We start from the raw sequence: 18,570 nt of genomic DNA, 5'->3' as shown, positions 1-18,570 counted from the left end.
GTCTTACAATGCACCTAATGTATGAAGCGTAGTAAAAAAAAACAGCACTGAAGACTTGCGGTGGCCCATGTCGGCACTGCGCAAGCGCACGATCTTACGCATGCGCAGCCTGCCTTGGTTAGATAGGACGCGATCAGGGAGCGACAGACCCCACGTGTTCTTCTGCCTCTCTCCTTTGACTGAAGGTTAAACTTTGCTGTTGCTTTGGTGGGTTTAACCGAAGCCCGGTAGAGGTTAGGAAACGGGCTGAAAAGCAAAGATGGACCCGATGAAAGCTCAGCAACTGGCGGCCGAACTCGAGGTGGAAATGATGGCAGACATGTACAACCGGTAATTTGCTACCATGCTAATGGAATCGTTGCATAAAAGTCCTTCATGCTGTCACTGGTTTTACGTTAAAAACGAAACGTCTACGTCTTATTTAATGGTTATTTCTGTAAAAGCGAGAAATATCTCAGAGAATTTATTGGGGTATAATGGAAAAGGTTATGAAGATCCTAGCTAGAACATTTCTCTGCTGGAACACATGACATTTATCACTAATTCATAGAAAGTGCTATTCTGTAGCTGTATATTCTCCAAAAACCCTGTTCTGTGCAGGATGTTGGATTAACACAATGGCCTTTTAATAAACCATTATATATCTTAAGCAGGGTTTAGTTGCCATTCCTAAGTGTAACACACAACAGTAGTTTGGTACACATGACTACATATAATGCAATTGCACGAAAATGTACATTAAATACATAGAATCTATTTATGAATGTTTACTTAAAAAAAAAAAACTCAACTTTCAGAATGTTCAAGGTTACTTAAGCAGATGGACCCCCATATACACTGTATACTGAATACCTACACCAGGAGTGATGTACTTCAGTCCCGGTAGACCAACAGTGTATATATACACTTGATCATTCTGTCTCATGTAACATGTAACACTTCTTCTTCTTTTGGCTTCTCCTATTAGGGGTCACCACAGCGGATCATCCGTCTCCATACCCCCCTGTCCTCGACATCTACCTCTTTCAAACCAACTACCTGCATGTCTTCCATCACCAGATCCATAAACCTCCTCCTTGCCCTTCCTCTTTTTCTCCTTCCTGGTGGCTCCATCCTCAGCATTCTCCTACAGATATACCCCATGTCCCTCCTCTGCACATGTCCAAACCATCTCAATCTCGCCTCACTCACCTTGTCTCCAAAACGTCCTACATGCGCGATCCATTTATTAAACTCGTTTCTATCTAATATTTCTTTCAGAACTGCAAAATACAAGGTGATTTTTTTTTCTCCACTATTTGATCTGAACATTTGATGTTCTGTACATTTTCTGACATTTTATACATTAATTCAACTTGCAGAGTGATTCAAAATATTAATAAAAAAAATCCTACAATCGTACTACTTCACCAGATCAGGGGTTAAATGGACAATCAGTCTAAAAACCAGGTTGGGCAACTTGGATAACAAAATGCTAACCCGAGTGTCTGGTGAAGAAATCATTCACCTACATTTTTATCTTGCTCAGGGTTGTGGACCCTGTTTTCAAGAATCCTGGGAATTTCCCAGTACACCAATCCATCAATAGGTGTGTTTACATGGAGCATTGTAATCGGTTTAAAAAGTCCAATCTGAATGACAATGCTCCATATAAACACCTCAATCGGAATAAAAATGCCCAAACCAAATGAAATTGTAATCGGTTTGAGGGGGTGGGTTAAACCTTTCTCCCAAAAATGTAAAAAGTATATGTGTAAACACCATATCGGATTAGACGTCTCATGTAAACAGTCCACCAAATCTTTTAATCGGAATGACAAAAAGGTGTACATGTAAACGTGGCTAATGTCTAACTATAGAGACTATAGAGACAATGTCTAACTGTATAGAGACCGAGCTTCTCAAACTACTGTCAGCCAATCAGAAGAGACGATAGGAATTTTGCCCAGGGTTTCAAAAGGCTAGAAACGGCCCTGTTTACAGAGCTGACGGCGTGTATGGGAATGTGTGTGGCAAAGCGAAGGTTGCCAGGTAAAGGCCCACCAATCCGCGAGTGTGTGCGGGTTACGCATTGGCGTTGAGGAACGATGTGTGTTATTGCGAGTGAGTGTGTGTCCCGGCGTGAGTACGAGGAAAGCAGCGGAGCAAAAGTGAATAAAAAGTAAAAGAAAGCTCTGTCTGTTGAACCATCACCTGTCGTCTTTTTCTTCCAACCAGGAACCAGTGAGATCTGCTGAAGATTTTGTCATATTGCCAGCAACTTTTAATTTAGCGAATGTTACACAGTTCCTCTCTCTGCTCAGTGTTGGTGATCTTAAATATATTGCCATATAACAGAGGTAGCAGTTTCTGGCTACCAGTTCAGTGTCAATCTGGTATTGTGATTTGTAGTGAGAGTAGTGAGCGGGTTGAGAAGAGCCTGGAGAGGTGGAGGTATGTGCTGAAGATAAGGGGAATAAAAGTCAGTAGGAGTAAGACAGAGTACATGTGTGTGAATGAGAGGGAGGGCAGTGCAGTGGTGCGGTTGCAGAGAGAAGAGGTGGAGAAGGTGGAGGAGTTCAGGTACCTGGGGTCAACAGTGCAAAGTAATGAAGAGTGTGTTAGAGAAGTAAAGAAAAAAGTGCAGGCAGGGTGGAGTGGGTGGAGAAGAGTGGCAGGAGTGATTTGTGATAGAAGAGTATCTGTGAGAGAGAAAGGGAAAGTTTATAGGACTGAGGTGAGACCTGAGATGATGTATGGTTTAGAGACAGTGGCATTGAGTAAAAGACAGGAGGTGTTTTTGAGGTGAGGGAGGTGAGATTAAGATGGTTTGGACATGTGCAGATGAGGTTTAGACATGTGCAGAGGAGGGACATGGGGTATATCGGTAGGAGAATGCCGAGGATGGCGCCACCAGGAAGGAGGAAAAAAGGAAGACCAAGGAGGAGGTTTATGGATGTGGTGAGGGAAGACATGCAGGTTTGAAAGAGGCAGATGTAGAGAACAGAGTGGTATGGAGATGAATGATCCGCTGTGGTGACCCCTAATTGGAGCAGCCGGAAGAAGAAGAAAGTTCAGTGTCGATCTGCTCGACATCCATCTTCATCTGGTCACGTGACCACACTCCACACGTCCACTGCCTTTTGTTTTGTTAGCGGTGCTGAAACTGTTCTCAGAAAGTGTGTCCACACATGCACTTACTTATTTCATTAAATCACTACATTTGCCGTCATCTGATCGCACAAGCAGACACCGCGATTGCGATACGATTAATCGTGCAGCACAAGTTTAAAAGCCTATTAGCTGGTTTATCTAGTTACTACAATGCAGATGTCTTATGCTATAAATTATTACATAATCTAATACAACCCAAAGAAATTTGTGTCAAATCTATTGTGATAATTTCCAATGTTAAAAGTGCTCGACAGATTATTAGGCTACATCAATAAAGTCCCTCATAACAAACATTTTAATGAGAATTATATACCAGAGATATACTTATATAAATATATCATTTATTTCTAACAAATATTTGTGCCAATTCTTTTCGCTTGGTCTACAAATGTGCATGTGCTTTTATTACAAAAATAATTTACAGCATAAGTGGTATTATATTCGCTTTTATTTTCTGTTACGGTAATTGATGGAGAAAAGTAAAAATTATTATTATTTTTTTTTTTTTAAAGAAGTCGTCTGAGAAGTTCATTAAAATGAAATGCTTTTCACATTTTCTAATTGTTTGGAACTCTAGGGTCAGAGCACAGAGCTGATATGTTGTTTTTTTGAGCAGAGAGGGATAAAGGTCCAGTGGCTACGGATAACCTTGTAGGCAGTAGCTCAGAGGCTTTCAGCGCTGCTATAAAAGTATTGTTTTCTTTGATATTGAGCTTTCATACACTACACACTGTGTGCGATTCATACTGCTTCTTATTAACTGTTGTTTTTTTTTTGTTGTTATCTAGCAGACCTTTGGTTTTGGTTGCTGGGATACCGGTGTTTGTACAGTAATAACATCATTATTCATGCTGTCCTAGATAAATGTTTATTTAGCTTTGCAAGGCAGGTGTCTTTGAGACATCAGATGATGGCAGGGCTTTAAAGAGTTGACGCTTGAGTGAGCAAAAAACGCTTTAATTTAAATACTTATTTGACATAAAATGCTGAAAAAGCAGGTTTCAATGGCATCCCGGACACTCAGAGACAGGATTCCTTTTTCTCTGCCTACATGAAATAACTATTAGTGTTTAGCATTTAAAGCCTTTAAAGAAAATGTGTTAGTATGTTTTGTGTAAATTCTGCAAATATTTCTTTCCGCCTGCAGAATGACTAACGCATGCCACAAGAAGTGTGTTCCTCCTCACTACAAGGAAGCAGAACTGTCCAAAGGCGAGGCAGTGTGTTTGGATCGCTGTGTGGCCAAGTACCTTGACTTGCACGAGAGACTAGGTCGTAAACTGACTGAGCTCTCCGTACAGGACGAGGAGATGATGAGGAAAGCAGCCACTGGCACAGGCTAAAGCTACAAGGACTCTCAAAGAGCAACACAGTGCGGCCTGGGCTGGACCGGAAAGAGGACAGGAAATGCACCGACTTATTACAGACATCAGAATGAAGCGGTGCTTGAGTACAATAATGTGTGTGAGAGAAGACACTTCAGCCGTCTTCAGTTAAATCTCTCTCTGTCTCTCTCTCCAGAGTGTGAAGTTGTGATTGGAATAATAAAATGACCCAGATTTGATTTGCCCGCAGGTTGCTTGTCAAATTGCAGAATTATTGTTGGATTCGGTAATCAATAGTGTAACAAGATAAAGTTGTTTCTCCATTTGTGTTTTGTCTTAAAACCAGGACCAGGTTGTGCATGATGAACTTTACATTTGTTTGGGTTCTTCAGTTGATATTCACCTGTGGGGATCTTTTTTTTTTGTCTTTTTATATTTTGTTAACACTTTGTACTGACCCTGTACAAAACACATGCAATTATGTTTTATTGTTTATGTTGGAAGAAGACTTACATTTGCTGCATAATTAAATATCTTATGCATCTTTCTGTGTCTTACATTTTTATTTTGAAATAAAAAAATGTAATCGTGTCATTTTACATTTAATCTTTGATAATTTGATAATTGATTTCTTAGAATTTTTATAGGACATAAATACCTAAAGTGTAAAACATTTAATATTCCTATCACAAAAGGTTTTAAAGTTTACACACAGAATTTTGCATGTCAGAAGAGATGGAATTGTAGTTTGCATTATTGCCCTGAAATAATTTTTTTTTTTTTTTAAGTGAGTAAAATCTTAGGATTTTAGCAATTTTGTTTGAAATGTTTGTCTTTAAAATACCATAAATATCTTACATATAGGCAAAAAATGCACTTTTTAATAAGATTAATAAGGTTAACACATGCAACGTCATTGTGTTCGATGAAATTCATTGAAATAAATGTATTTGCACCAAGTACTTCAACTGTGTGTACATACACCCAGCAGGCATACCATTATGACCACCTGCCTAATATTGTGCTGGTTCCTCGTTTTGGTGCCAAAACAGTCCAGAACCATCAAGAACGAACAGATTTAGCTTCTTCTGCAATTTGAGCTACAGAAGCTCGTCCCTTGGATCGGACCACAAGGGATAGCCTTCACTCCCCACACACATCAGTAATCCTACTGTTCCTTCAGGAGCACTTTTCATAGATACTGACCACTTCAGACCAGGAACATCCTTCAACAGCTGCAGTTTTGGAGATGCTCTGACCCAGTCGTCTATCCATCACAATTTGGCCCTTAAACAAATCCGTACCCTTGCCCATTTTTCCTGCTTCAAACACATCGACTTTAAGGACAAAATGTTTACTTGCTGCCTAATAACATCTCACCAACTAACAGGTGCCATGAGGATGAGATAATGTGAGATAATATGAGATCACCTCTCTGTGAGCATAAAAAATTAATAAAAATCATAAAAGAATATAAAAAAAGTTGTCTAATGGTTTTTTAAAGTACTGTGTTTTTTTTGCCAAAACTAAATTCAGACTGGATCATATGAGACTTTTCCCCCAAAACAATCTCACGTTTCTATTGGACCGCATCTACATCCGGGTCGTTGTTAGTAAATTAAGGCGCTGTACCTTTAAGAGTTCTTGAGCCATAAAGGGAAGTGAAAGAGAGCAACTTTCTCGTTTCTCCTTCTCTGATTTAATTCGGGTTTAGTGTTTGCAGATAAAAAGGGGATGTACCTACAATGACCAGGGTTAGTTTAGACTTGAAAGTAGGTACAGTTAATACATGAGTATTATCTCTCCCATTGTCTCTCTGTTACAGGAGTCACAAGATCACAGTATAGGTGAGTTGTTGTGCAATATTTGTTTAATAATGAAGCAGGTGATTATATTTCACTTTACTGTAAATAATCATCCACAGTTAGTAGTAGTGGTAGCAATTTTTGATAAGTTGCTATTGTTAATATTTACTTATTAGTCTTTTTGGTTTTTCCAAAGGTTCATCTTCAAATACAACTGCAGGTTTAATAACACTGGGAGAATTAGTGTGAAATAATGATCTATAATAGCAGTTTTGTACTCTGATTAGTTTGCATATTGATTGGCCGTAAACACGTTGTGGATATTTACCTAATCATAGAATAAACCTGCAATGAGATCATACATGAGTCTTGCAAATGTTTAGAAACACCTAATGAAATGTAATGTCTAATCTGAAAAGTAGTAGAAAGTGTTATTTTCAGCCTTGCTCTTTTAACATTTACATTGTTCAAATCCTAAACATCGTGATCCCCCTGAATTTATTATTATCTGCTACTGATTAAGTAATTTTTATAGTCCAGATGTTGACAGTAACCGTGTTGTTGATGTCTTTTTGTTATTTATATAAAATCAACTGATTGAAATGTGTTTTATGTATTTTGGCCGCCAGATGGCAGCAGTGATGGCAGATGACAACGTGTACAGAGAGGCAGACTTACAAGAAGCTGACCATGAGAATGAAGTACAGCTCCCAGGACCAGAGGGGAACATTCAGGGTCAGGTAGGGCCTTGTGTCATCTTAGGTCACTGTTGCAATGGATCCAGAGTGCTGGGAACACTGCGGGCAATTCGGGTATATAACTGGGTATATCATGGGGCATGATAAACAGACACATGCCTATGTTTTAGGGTGGTGTGTGATAACGAGATGAGAACCTGTAGGAGTTCTGTTGAACAGATGTGATTTATTTTTGTTGAAAGAATGCACACCAGTCATGCCAGTCATTCTACATCAACAGTATATCATTTTGACTTTAATACGTCCAGTATTCTTTTAAAGCTCCATGCTGTTTCGTCTACATTGAGCAGCACCAGTGTTGTATTAACTGCGTATTAGTTATTAATTCTACCCTTTGCTAAAACTAACTTGAAACATTTGTTTTGAACTGTCCAAGCAACAAGTGCCTTAAAAGTCAGAAAATATAAGATATCCCATATGTGCAAGTATTCAAGGTAAGGTAATAGAGGATTGATGTTTGTCAAGTAGAGCAAAGATTACTGATGCAGGTTCACCAAAATATTTTTATCTTATGAGCCTTTTGCCAATATTTTGTTCTCTGTTTCTCTGTCAGGTAGAAGAATTTCTAGGTCCTCATCCAGATTATGATGAGGAAGAGGAAGAAAGAAAGTATTACAGGAGGAAGAGGCTGGGTGTGGTGAAGAATGTGCTTGGGGCCAGTTTTGGAGGCATGGTCGTCTACAGCGTTTATTTGGGTTCGTTTCTCCTTCCTACTGCCGATCACAGCGCTGTTAAATGCTCCATTCTGATTGGTCAGAAGGTGTTAATTAGTTTTCTGTACTGTCATTATTTAAACTTATATATATTTAGTCTAAGGCTAACAATAAACACATTATAAAGGGTTTTACTGAGAAATGCCACAATTGTTGATATTGTGATGTTTATTTAAGCATTATGTATACCTTTATTTCAACTTTATAACACTTTCTGGAATCTGTGTTTTTTATTTTATTATTATTATCAGCTATTGACATTTAGAGAGTGAAAAGGAGCTTGTGAGGGAATGCATAGTGTTTATAAGTGCTATAACATAAGTCATAACAGGTACTTTGTCTGGCAGTGGTTCCATAACATTAAATGTACCTACAGTGCCTGTCAAGCATCAAGTTTGGAAAAACACCTTGTCTTTTTTTGTTTTTGAGAGATGCATTCATGTGCCCTTGGCATGAATAAACACTTTACACACTCTGGACAGTTAGTTTCTCCCAATATTCAACTAAAATACTTTGCCATGCCACTTGGAAAAAATTGCTAATGGTGTTCCTTACTAGTTGGAGATTTTTTTCTGACCTTGTGATCCAGTTCACCCCAGAGGATTTAGGTACGCCGACTAGGCAGACCATTCCATGAAAGTTAAACTCCAGCCGAATGTTTGCTCTCTTATTGATGATGAAATTGATTTCAATTAGCCCAAAGTCCAGACAGAATTGCATGGAGTTGAAGTATGGAATGGTAGCCATGTTGGTTCGGTTCCTTTCACCCCAAATTAAGACTCCAACCTTCCCCGCTCCAAAACAACCATTAAGCTTCCACCTCCATGTTTGATTGTGTACGAGGCAGTCTACTGTTACCTTCTATCCATTTCTCCTTCTTACATAAGTTCTTCTTATAGTCATTCACAGAATAATTATTTTGTGTTTGTGCCTAGTTAGTTAGAAAAGACTCCTCCTGATTTCTAATACATTATATATTATAATTTCAGAATTATATAATTATATAATTAATTTCTTTGTTCAGGCTAGTATTATTTAATACAAATTTATTAGTACTATTGATTAATATTAATACTTGGTTTACAAATCGCAAGAGATTAAACAAGAAGTGACAAAGAAATACAAACACAGTATATGTAATGTAATGTATATGCATATGTTTTGATATCCAGTTTTAGCATGAACCTTGAAAGTATTCTATTTAAAGGTTCGATTACTGATTTTTTTATTATTCTCACACAATGAGAGCTTTGTTCAAATCAGCTCACTGGACAAACTTTGACACGTCTGGCACTAAAGAATAAACTAGACCACAGACATCTTTACGGTCTGGACAAAGAAACTGCAAACTTCAGCCAAAATAACTGACAATTCTTTTAATGTAATGTGATTTGGTTTGCATGGTGTTTCACAGGTCTGCTGCAGATGCAGCTGATTCTGCACTATGATGAAACCTACAGAGAAGTGAAATATGGCAGTCTGAGCCTGCAGGATATTGACAGCAGGGTGTTGATGGGCATCAACGTCACTCCCATCGTAGGCTTGCTCTACACACCTGTACTCATCCGGTAAGCTGAACTTTTTTTTTTTTTTTTTTGTCTGTCACTTGGTCAGTCATTCCGGCTGTCTCGCCTTCTGGCATTCTGTCTTTTAATGTGCTGTACATGTCTCATCTTCCTGGTGCTGCTGGAGCTGTGATAAATTGATTATCGCCTTTGACTTGCTGAATATTCAGTGCTTGTATATTTAGCTGTTTTTCGTAGACTATAAAAAAATAGATCAGAGTTTCTGTTTGGAACATTTCGTGTAATTAGCAACTCAAAAACAGATGGGTTTTGCATACAAGTGTAGCACATTTAGAAGTACAGGTAGTGACATCAGTTTAATTTAGCCTTTTCTATTTTTTTGTTTAGTTTTTTTTTTTTTCCCCTCATAATACTTTCTGCATTCTGTATTAGGAAGACTTTCACACTCTCTCTCTCTCTCTCTCTCTCTCTCTCTCTCTCTCTCTTTCAGATTTCTGGGAACCAAATGGATGATGTTCCTTGCCTCAGGAATCTACGCACTCTTCGTCTCAACCAATTACTGGGAGCGGTACTACACCCTGGTACCATCAGCTGTTGCAATTGGTGTTGCCATAGTCCCTCTTTGGGCATCTTTGGGAAATTACATCACAAGGTGAAGCAGCTGGAGGTTTATTATTGACTGAATTGTATTACTGAGTCGATAAATTATTCATGTAAGTGTCAGGAACAAAACAAAAGAATGGACGAGCTTTTATTGATTTTTTTTTCTAAAGAGAATGGAAGAGAAGTTTCTTTTCCCTCTCTGTATATATAGTGTATGAAATATTATCAAGAGCAAGAATTTTGACATATTTCCCTGATGAAAACGGAAATAAACCGCTAAACTCATTAACTCATTTGTTGTGATAATCATAGGGCTTGTTGTTGAGTTCCATAAATAAATATTTAGAATATGCAAGAATGGAGCAATACAGTGAAACGAATATCATTGCCATTATTTATGCTTGGCCAAAGGTTTGGCTATATTTATGGGGCTTCAGGAGGACATTAATGCACTTCCATGTTTGCTTTAAGAAACTAAATGAGATTTCTGTTTGGAAAAATACTTTTGAGAACCAAGTTTAGAAAAAGCATTTAATGAAGAATTTAATTAGGCTCTGTTTTTATACTTTTATATAATTGATGTTCAAGTAAATGTATTTTTCTCAGAATGTGGCAAATTTATTGCTGATGCTAATCACATAAATACTACAGCTCTGGATGATACAGTAAATAAAGTGGGCTCCTTTAAAAGTGAATTGATTTACTGTAAGCAGCCTGATAAATAATAAATAAAGCAGAAGTAATAGGACAGTTATTTTGCTTAGTATAGGAAAGACTAAGATAGCTATATAATTGCTGTTTGTGTTATGTGTGTATGTGATGTGCTATAGGATGGCCCAGCAATACTATGAATATGTGAACTATAAAGAGGAGCATGTGCAGGAGCAGAAGCGAGTGCCAAAGGGAGCTTGCCATCATTATGTCATCATCTTTCAGTCAATTTTCTACATCTTCTTCCATGTGAGTGCAGATTTTAGGATTTTCTGCCAGTCTATATGAGTCATGATCTTCACACAAGCTTGCAGGTGCTTTAACTTTATTTGTGTGTGTGTGTGTGTGTGTGTGTGTGTGTCTCCTTTCTGCAGCTGAGTTTCATGTTTGCGGAATTCCCCATGGTCTTCTTCCTCAACAGTTTTCTCAATGACTACAATCACACACTCTTCAATGTCAAACACTGTGGTAAATATAACTCTTAATCTTTAATAAAATACTGTATATAATCTACTAGTTACCCTCTACAATATAGGTTGCTTTGTGCCAATTTGTCAGCACACTTTACCAACAATCATAATGGAAAACCACAGAAATACAACGGAGCAGATATTATTTGGGTGGTGTATTTTTCTCAGCACACTGTAAGGTGTGTGTAGCGCTTGGCCCTGTGGTCCAGGTGCAGCATCAGTGCTGGATTTTAGAAACATAGAAGTGTCAATGCTGTGTTGGGGAATGGTCCAGCAAATATTTGCTTCTGTAATCAAAATAAGTGGTACTGATAAAGAACTGGGAGACAGTTTAACATAAATTATGCATGAAAAATGCTCTCTATAAACACACCTACAGCATAAACTAATGACGTAGGTGTGACTAATAAAGTGTTCAGTAAGAATACAATCATTACTCTATGTCTTTGTTTCTTTCTCTCGTTTTGTTCAGGAGCGGACAGCAGCGGGGTGATCGATGGTTTTAATAAGACGGTGCTGCTCAAATTGCCTCGCTCTACAAACCTTATTATAGTAGAGAGTGTTCTAATGGCAGCCGCCTTCATTGCAATGATCATAGTAAGACCATCTGAGACTCTCACATGCACATCATAAGTTTAATTTCACACCAACGTCATGGATACGTAGTATACATTTTAACTTGTACAAAAGTTTAGACACACTAGATGAGATTTTAAGACCTGTTGATAACGGCTTGTGGTCAACAGAGAAAATAATGCCCAAGTCATTTATTTCCGACTTCAAATTGTTTTACTTTAAATAAGTAGATGATGAGGCTATTTTGTCAATTAAAGTCCACAGAGAAAGAATTGAATTTATTTTGCCTTATCTGCAGGTGGAAACAACTTTTACAAAATGTACTATATGGACAAAAGTACTGGGACACGTGACCTTTTCAGCCATGTGTGGCTTTTAAACTGTTACCACAAAGTTGGAGTCACACAATTGTATAGGGTGTCATAGATTTTCCCTTTACATCAGCTAGGAGACCCAAACCTCTGTTCACGCATGTTAATGTTTCTGTGCACTAATCAAACTCCATTAACATATGGTTTACATGGTGTGGAGTGGAAGATCCTGAGTGGCCTACTTAGAGCTCAGTCCTCAGCCCTATTGGACACATTTAGAATAAATTGAAACACTGATTGCATCCTAGGACTGAACACGCTACATCAAAACCTGACTTTTCTAATGCCCCTGTGTTTGAATGAGTTCAAAATCTCCACAAGCACACTAAAATCTAGTAGAACATCTTCCTAACAGAGTAGAGGCATTATAAAAGCAGTTTAGGACTAAATATGAAAAGGGATGTTCAAAAAGCAATTACAGATCTTACAGTGAGGTGTCCACAAGCCTTTGTCCATATAGTGAATATTGTACAGCAAAACATTACGTTCCTGTGAATGGTAGTGTTTTTTGAGAGTGGTGAGTGGCATCCAGAGGTTACAAAAGGTGAACATTTCAAAAACCTGGTTGCCATGAGAAACTCTGCTCCCCAAAAGAGGGCTATAGTGTCTGCATTTAGTGTTTTAGAAACTGATTCTTGCAAGACCATGACCTTCATATAGTGTGTATTTATGCTCAATCCTGTCCTGTCAAGGCTGTTTTTACTGTGGCCAGGCTGAGGGCAGATATGTTTTCTGCATTCAATTGTTTTACATTTTGGACTTAATTAAAAAAGTTAAGATAATAATGCATACTAGACAATAACTACATATACTTTAAAATTAAATAATAACAACATTTATTCAATTTTGCATATTACAAGAGTGAGGAATGTAAGTGAACAAATTCTCTTTAGTTTAAAGGGTTAGTGTGTAGGCAAAATAAGTTGCAAGGTAAAGATATGGCTGCTGAGGGGAGCCTTTTTTTTCACAACAGAAAAATGTCTTAAGAGATTGTAAATCTTTAAGAAATTGTAAGAAACCTGCCACTGAGAGCCAATGGAATTAAATTAGCTGTATGTTTTTGGGTTAGAGGGACCGCACACAGTTTCTGTCATTACCTTGACCCTAGCCTATTCTGTGTGGTCGTGTATGTCAAAGAGGACAGGCAGCATTTTCTTCTGAGTTTGTTACACTGCCCTATTAGACAGCAGGAGCAGTAGTTTGGAAATATGTGGAGGTTGACTTAAAAAAGAAGATAGCTGCCTGGTGGGTGGCAGCTGGCAGGTGACCAAGTAAAAAGAAGAAAATGAAAAAAATGATGTAATGTTCTGCATATAAACAACCTTCGGCAAATTGAACAGAACAGATCTTTAAACACGTTCCACTTTTAAATTAATGGGTTTAAAGCATAAGAGGTGCCGATTGTTGTCTCGTCACTTGTAACATGACAACGGGTTCCTGTCTCTTAGTTCCTGGTTGTGTGTGGCGCTGCGTATCGGCCCACAGAAGAGATTGACCTGCGCAGCATCGGCTGGGGCAACATCTTCCAGCTGCCCTTCAAACACCTGCGTGACTACCGCCTGCGCCTGCTCTGCCCTTTCTTCGTCTACTCCGGCTTTGAGGTGCTCTTTGCCATCAAAGGACTCATACTGGTGAGCAATACGAAACAAACGATCGCGGGTGTCTGCCCACCAGATATGGCACGCTGTGAGAGCAGGAGAAATCAACGAATTTGTTTAATCACTAAACGTTTCGAATTCATTTATGCTATTCTCACACCGGAAAGTCTCAGGACAAAACTACACTGAGCTATTATTTGTAATTTTTTTGCTGTATCAACTTTTAGAGAGTAAAAATGTGTAGTAATTGAATAACAGTATATAGCTGCTATAAGTGATTACAGAAACTCGTCCCTAGTGTAATGTAAGAACGCGCTTGACTGCATACTCTAATGGTATTTAAAGATCAGCTTTGGACAAATGTTTTTTATAAATAAATATACTACATTCTGAATGTTTTCTCTTTCAGTCATATGGTGTGTGTGCAGTGGGGATTGAGAAACTGTGGCTGCTGGTGATGATCTACGGCCTGTCGTCCTCTGTGTGTTCATCTTTGTCACTAATACTCCTCCAGCCGCGTTTTCCTCGGGCCGTCATGCTGCTTGGGGGAGCAGCGGTTCATCTGATCCTTCTTGTGGCTCTCATGTGCTGGTCCTCGAAACCGAGAACCCCTGAACAGCTGCCCCAGCTTCTAGTGCTGGTTGCTCTCTGGGGCCTGGGTTCTGCTCTCAACAAGACGGGGTTAAGCAGTGAGTAGCACACATCCATACAGACAAAGTCTTTGTGTCCAGTGTTAGCTTGTTTGTTTTTTTGTTCTGGATATGCATATAAATGAAGAATGATCTCACTCAGGATCTTGATATTAATCCATTATTATGGAAATTATTTGTGTGCAAGATGTTTATTATTTGCTAGCTTTAAACTACAAAAACAAATATGTGACAATACATGTAAGTGATTTTTATTCTGGGTTTAGTGAAATTTCATCAATGACTTTTTTTTCCTCTGTGTGTATTTGTGTGTTGTGTGTAGCTCTGCTTGGTATGCTGTATGAGGATAAGGAGCGCTTAGACTTTGTCTATACCATTTATCACTGGTGGCAGGCCATCGCCATTTTCATCGTGTACCTCTGGTCTGCTTTGCCTATGAGGGTAAAGATTTGTTTATGTGTGTTTGGGGGGGGTGCTTAATATTTATCATATATATTATGCAAATTGTGAAATGAACTACAAATATCTGAACATTAAACTACAACTGCTCCTTTAGTGCTTAATATAAACACTGTGAGATGATCAATTCATCAATATGCCATTACAACATGCAGTACAACAGTAAAACATATGAAGCTAAAGCGCATGATTCAAAGCACCACAGGCGCAAACACTGATATCTAATATTAGATTATTTAATCATACTTTGAGTGATTAAAAAAGCCAAGAATAGTCATCAAATATGATAAAATATTGAGTCAAGAGTAAACTCCACTCATCTCGATATAAACATGTTGATACACTCATGCTTCTATGTAATCCTATTGCAAAGATCTGTGGACATTTGATTAATTGACAGCATGCTTTCCTTTAGGTGTAAATACATTGCAAATTGAGTGTTAAATGTTACTATTAATTACAGTAATAAATTATTTATTTTCCTTTTTCCTCCTCTTCATCTTTATCTCTTTCTATACCAATCTGGACGTTAATCTTTAGGCCAAACTCGCCATCCTATTGGTTACTCTGCTGGTAGCAGGCTTCTGTTATTTCCAGATGGAGCGTCGCCTAGAAAAGAAAATTCCCTTCCGGTTGCCACGGATTCCCCGTCCACGGCATAAGGCAAGCCACACTCACAAATAAAAACCACATACACACCTGTTATTTAACACTGAGCTATTTGTGTGAGTCATAATGTATACATATAGTTGTAACGTCTTTAATGCTGTTTTGCGTTAAAAACACTAAATAGGTCATTTATGCTCAGAAGAAAAGGTACAAATGATACCTGTCAGATCATGAATTAAAGGACATAGTCCTTAGTATTACTACATGTATATAATTGAGATTTAAAAAAACGTTTAAAGGACATGAGCAGTAATTTTATTAGAGGCAGTGTTGCAGGTTTTATTACTGCTAATTCCTCTGATGTTGAAGTGAAGATTGGTAATAGTTTGGAGGTTAATATACTTCATTACTTGTTACCAGTGTCACATGTTTGCTGGTTTCAGTTCCTCACACTGACTTTAGACACATCCTTTCTATGTAGGTCAAAGGCTATCGTTACCTCGAGGAGGAAAACTCTGATGAGTCCGATTTGGAAAAGAGTGACATAGAGGGGGAGATGGACGATGAGAAGGAGATTGAAGAGGAAGGGGATGAGGATGTTGGATCGCTGGGCTCTCATTCACCAGGGCCTGAGAGGAACAGGGCTTGTGGTCGCAGAAGGAGGCGTGATGATGCTGCCTATGAGCAGGCAGGCGAGAGGGAGGAGTACGCCCAGGCCATGTGATATAATGCTGCGGTCTGACTGAACATGAAACAAATCTCCACTCTTTACCCGTTAGGGAAACAATGAAGGAATGAATGTTGCAAGACTTTCAATTGCAGGTGATGTATGTAGGTTTGAGGAGAGATTATGAAAGTTGTTTTAGTAGGTACTTTTATAAAAGGAAAAACAGAAAATTTCTCAAGTAATTCAGTTCAAAATAGCGAAGTGAAAATAAAAAAGGAAATGGACACAACCCAGTAAGACCAGGTGCTCTTTCATTGTAGTAACAGGTCAATGTCATATGCTTGTGGTTTTTGCCTCCTGCTTTTCACTCATTTCCTTTTCAAGGTTTTCTTACTGCTTTTTGTCAAGCAGGCTTGTCATATTTTTTATTTTTATTTTACAAGGACACTGTGATTTCCTCATCTGCTCTGAAAACTTCTTTTGGTCACTTGGTTTTTTGTTTTGTTTGATTTTATACATGTCCAGGGAACAGTTTAGACACCTCAGACTGAATACTTTCAGTCTTAGAGCTTTAAGACTTTTAAAAAAATAAAAAATAAATGTGTATATACAATTTTAAGTAAATAGTAACAAAGTCTAATCTCATGTACAAATGTAATTTTATTATGAAAAAACAAAAAACCTTGAAAACAGAAGAAGCAGCCAACAAGAAAAATCTTGTTGAAACAACTTTCATCTGAAATTTCACCTAGAATATGGTTAGAAATAGAAAATATGGATAAGTTTATGACTAAATGATCTGAAAGAAAAGCAGATCACTGCAAATTTCTGTATTATTTCATAATGTTTTATTTTTCAAAAATATTCCACAAAAATAGTAGAAAACATTGCTTTCTATGTGCAGTTGTATCTAAACCTTTGGTACTTTACTATATATACAATATATATTTAAATAAAAATAATAATAAAATAAATAATTGTTTTTATTGTTTTTTTTTAATTTTAGGTGGACACAGTTACTCCTGTATCCATTTCCACACAAATTTACTTACTTACTGTCCTACGTACTGATAATGTGTTTAGCTTTGGACAAGAAAGCAAATGTGAGGTGAATATACATTTGTTAGTCACTGACAGGCCTCTCCTCCAGCGGCGCTTGCACGTATCCATCTGTCAAGTATGGCAGTTATAAGTCACGATGTATAAGTGCTTGTGAACTGGCCCAACTGTTCATATTTTTATAAGTATGTGCACCACCTCCTTAAACAGACTCTGAGAGCCCACCCCTAGGATGATGTTTGTATGGCTCTGCTTTTGGCATGCTATATTGGCGGGTTTGCTTTGTATTTGCTGAAAATATAGGACTTGCCTCTGGTATGTTATTGTCTGTGTTTTATTGCAGTCAGTTAACTTGTTTAAAAAAAAAAGAGGGGGGAAAAAAGCCAATTTGTTGTCCTTATCATTTGCTTAATTTGAAACACCATAATAACTTTACTAGAAAATGTTGTCTTTATGCATGAACATCTATATTTGTCCCTGCCAATGTTGGTTAGAGAATTAAAATCTATAACTGTAAACTAAAAGTATAAATTTAAATTTAGAACAGATATAAATGTGCAATTAATTTGCGATTAATCACGTGTTTACACAAGACGATTAATCTCAATTTTAAAAATCATCGATTTAGAGCCCTATATATATATATATATATATATATATATATATATATATATATATATATATATATATATATATATATGGCTCTAAATCGATAAGATTTTATATGTCTAGGAATCATGTGTTATCTGATGTTAATGAGCAAAACAAAAACTTATAATTACAACACAACTTAATTTAATATATATTATTCAACTATTTAAAAAGCTGTAGCACACAATGACTGCAGTGTGTCATTACAGCATTTAAATCGTGACTTTTTTCCATCCACAGAAGCCAAACATGTTTCTCTAAGATAAATTTAGATTCTACACTTTCGAAACATGAAGTGAAAAGAGGAAGAAGCTACTACCATATAAAGCCATTATTTATATACCGGGTACATATTGCACATTATTACACAGACATTCATGTGTGCATGAATATCTGTGTAATGGATGATAGATATGTCAATGTGATTAACAGATCCTTGTCTAAGAAGCACACTAGTGTTATACAGTAGGCGGCATTTCAAACCAAATGATCAGTCATTAAACTTTTAAGCATAACATTGGTAACTGACATCACAGCATCCTAAAACACATTCAAACAACTAGACTAACAACTACAATTAAATACATTTGTACACTTTTTAAAACCACATCCTTGTGCAGTTCACTATAAAGTAAATGTAAGTACTAAACCTGACTGTTATGCCTCATTGCATCATTCACTGATTTGGTTCTGCTCTTAGCACACAATGCCACTGTTGTGACAGGTGTAATTCAAGTTCATGTACCTATTCACTCCTATCTGTCCTCTCTCAACTCTTTCTCCCTGGTGACAGCCTCAGTTTCATGACAAAACTTTCACTTCACTTGAACTGAAATTAGATCGAAAAAGAAGCAAGAGATAAAAAT

At 37.5% G+C, this 18,570-nt stretch overlaps 2 protein-coding genes across 2 annotated transcripts; both read left to right on the top strand.

Moving 5' to 3' along the window:
* The first annotated feature begins 91 nt into the window (after nucleotides 1-91).
* timm10 (translocase of inner mitochondrial membrane 10 homolog (yeast)) lies at nucleotides 92-5,024 on the top strand. Its single transcript, XM_046870213.1, has 2 exons — nucleotides 92-330; nucleotides 4,301-5,024. Exons 1-2 carry the CDS (start codon nucleotides 260-262, stop codon nucleotides 4,494-4,496), a joined length of 267 nt encoding a protein of 88 aa, XP_046726169.1. The 5' UTR covers nucleotides 92-259; the 3' UTR covers nucleotides 4,497-5,024.
* A 1,098-nt stretch (nucleotides 5,025-6,122) lies between these two features.
* unc93b1 (unc-93 homolog B1, TLR signaling regulator) lies at nucleotides 6,123-17,371 on the top strand. The gene is made up of 13 exons (XM_046869843.1): nucleotides 6,123-6,325; nucleotides 6,913-7,023; nucleotides 7,595-7,736; nucleotides 9,169-9,322; nucleotides 9,771-9,932; nucleotides 10,714-10,843; nucleotides 10,969-11,062; nucleotides 11,537-11,661; nucleotides 13,460-13,642; nucleotides 14,019-14,298; nucleotides 14,582-14,700; nucleotides 15,259-15,381; nucleotides 15,809-17,371. Exons 2-13 carry the CDS (start codon nucleotides 6,913-6,915, stop codon nucleotides 16,049-16,051), a joined length of 1,866 nt encoding a protein of 621 aa, XP_046725799.1. The 5' UTR covers nucleotides 6,123-6,325; the 3' UTR covers nucleotides 16,052-17,371.
* Nucleotides 17,372-18,570: the final 1,199 nt, after the last annotated feature.

Source organism: Silurus meridionalis, chromosome 2, assembly GCF_014805685.1.
Source record: "Silurus meridionalis isolate SWU-2019-XX chromosome 2, ASM1480568v1, whole genome shotgun sequence".
In the NCBI taxonomy this organism is placed as follows: Eukaryota; Metazoa; Chordata; class Actinopteri; order Siluriformes; family Siluridae; genus Silurus; species Silurus meridionalis.
The sequence above is the reverse complement of the archived record's forward strand: the minus strand, read 5'-3'. Positions and strand labels throughout refer to the sequence as shown.

What these genes read in the sequence shown, in the direction of transcription:
- unc93b1 (XM_046869843.1), top strand. Translation starts at nt 6,913, where the DNA reads ATGGCAGCAGTGATGGCAGATGACAACGTGTACAGAGAGGCAGACTTA. An exon ending in CGTCTACAGCGTTTATTTGG is followed by an intron (nt 7,737 to 9,168) that starts GTTCGTTTCTCC and finishes GGTGTTTCACAG; the next exon opens with GTCTGCTGCAGATGCAGCTG. An exon ending in TTCCCCGTCCACGGCATAAG is followed by an intron (nt 15,382 to 15,808) that starts GCAAGCCACACT and finishes CTTTCTATGTAG; the next exon opens with GTCAAAGGCTATCGTTACCT.
- timm10 (XM_046870213.1), top strand. Translation starts at nt 260, where the DNA reads ATGGACCCGATGAAAGCTCAGCAACTGGCGGCCGAACTCGAGGTGGAA. An exon ending in ATGGCAGACATGTACAACCG is followed by an intron (nt 331 to 4,300) that starts GTAATTTGCTAC and finishes TTCCGCCTGCAG; the next exon opens with AATGACTAACGCATGCCACA.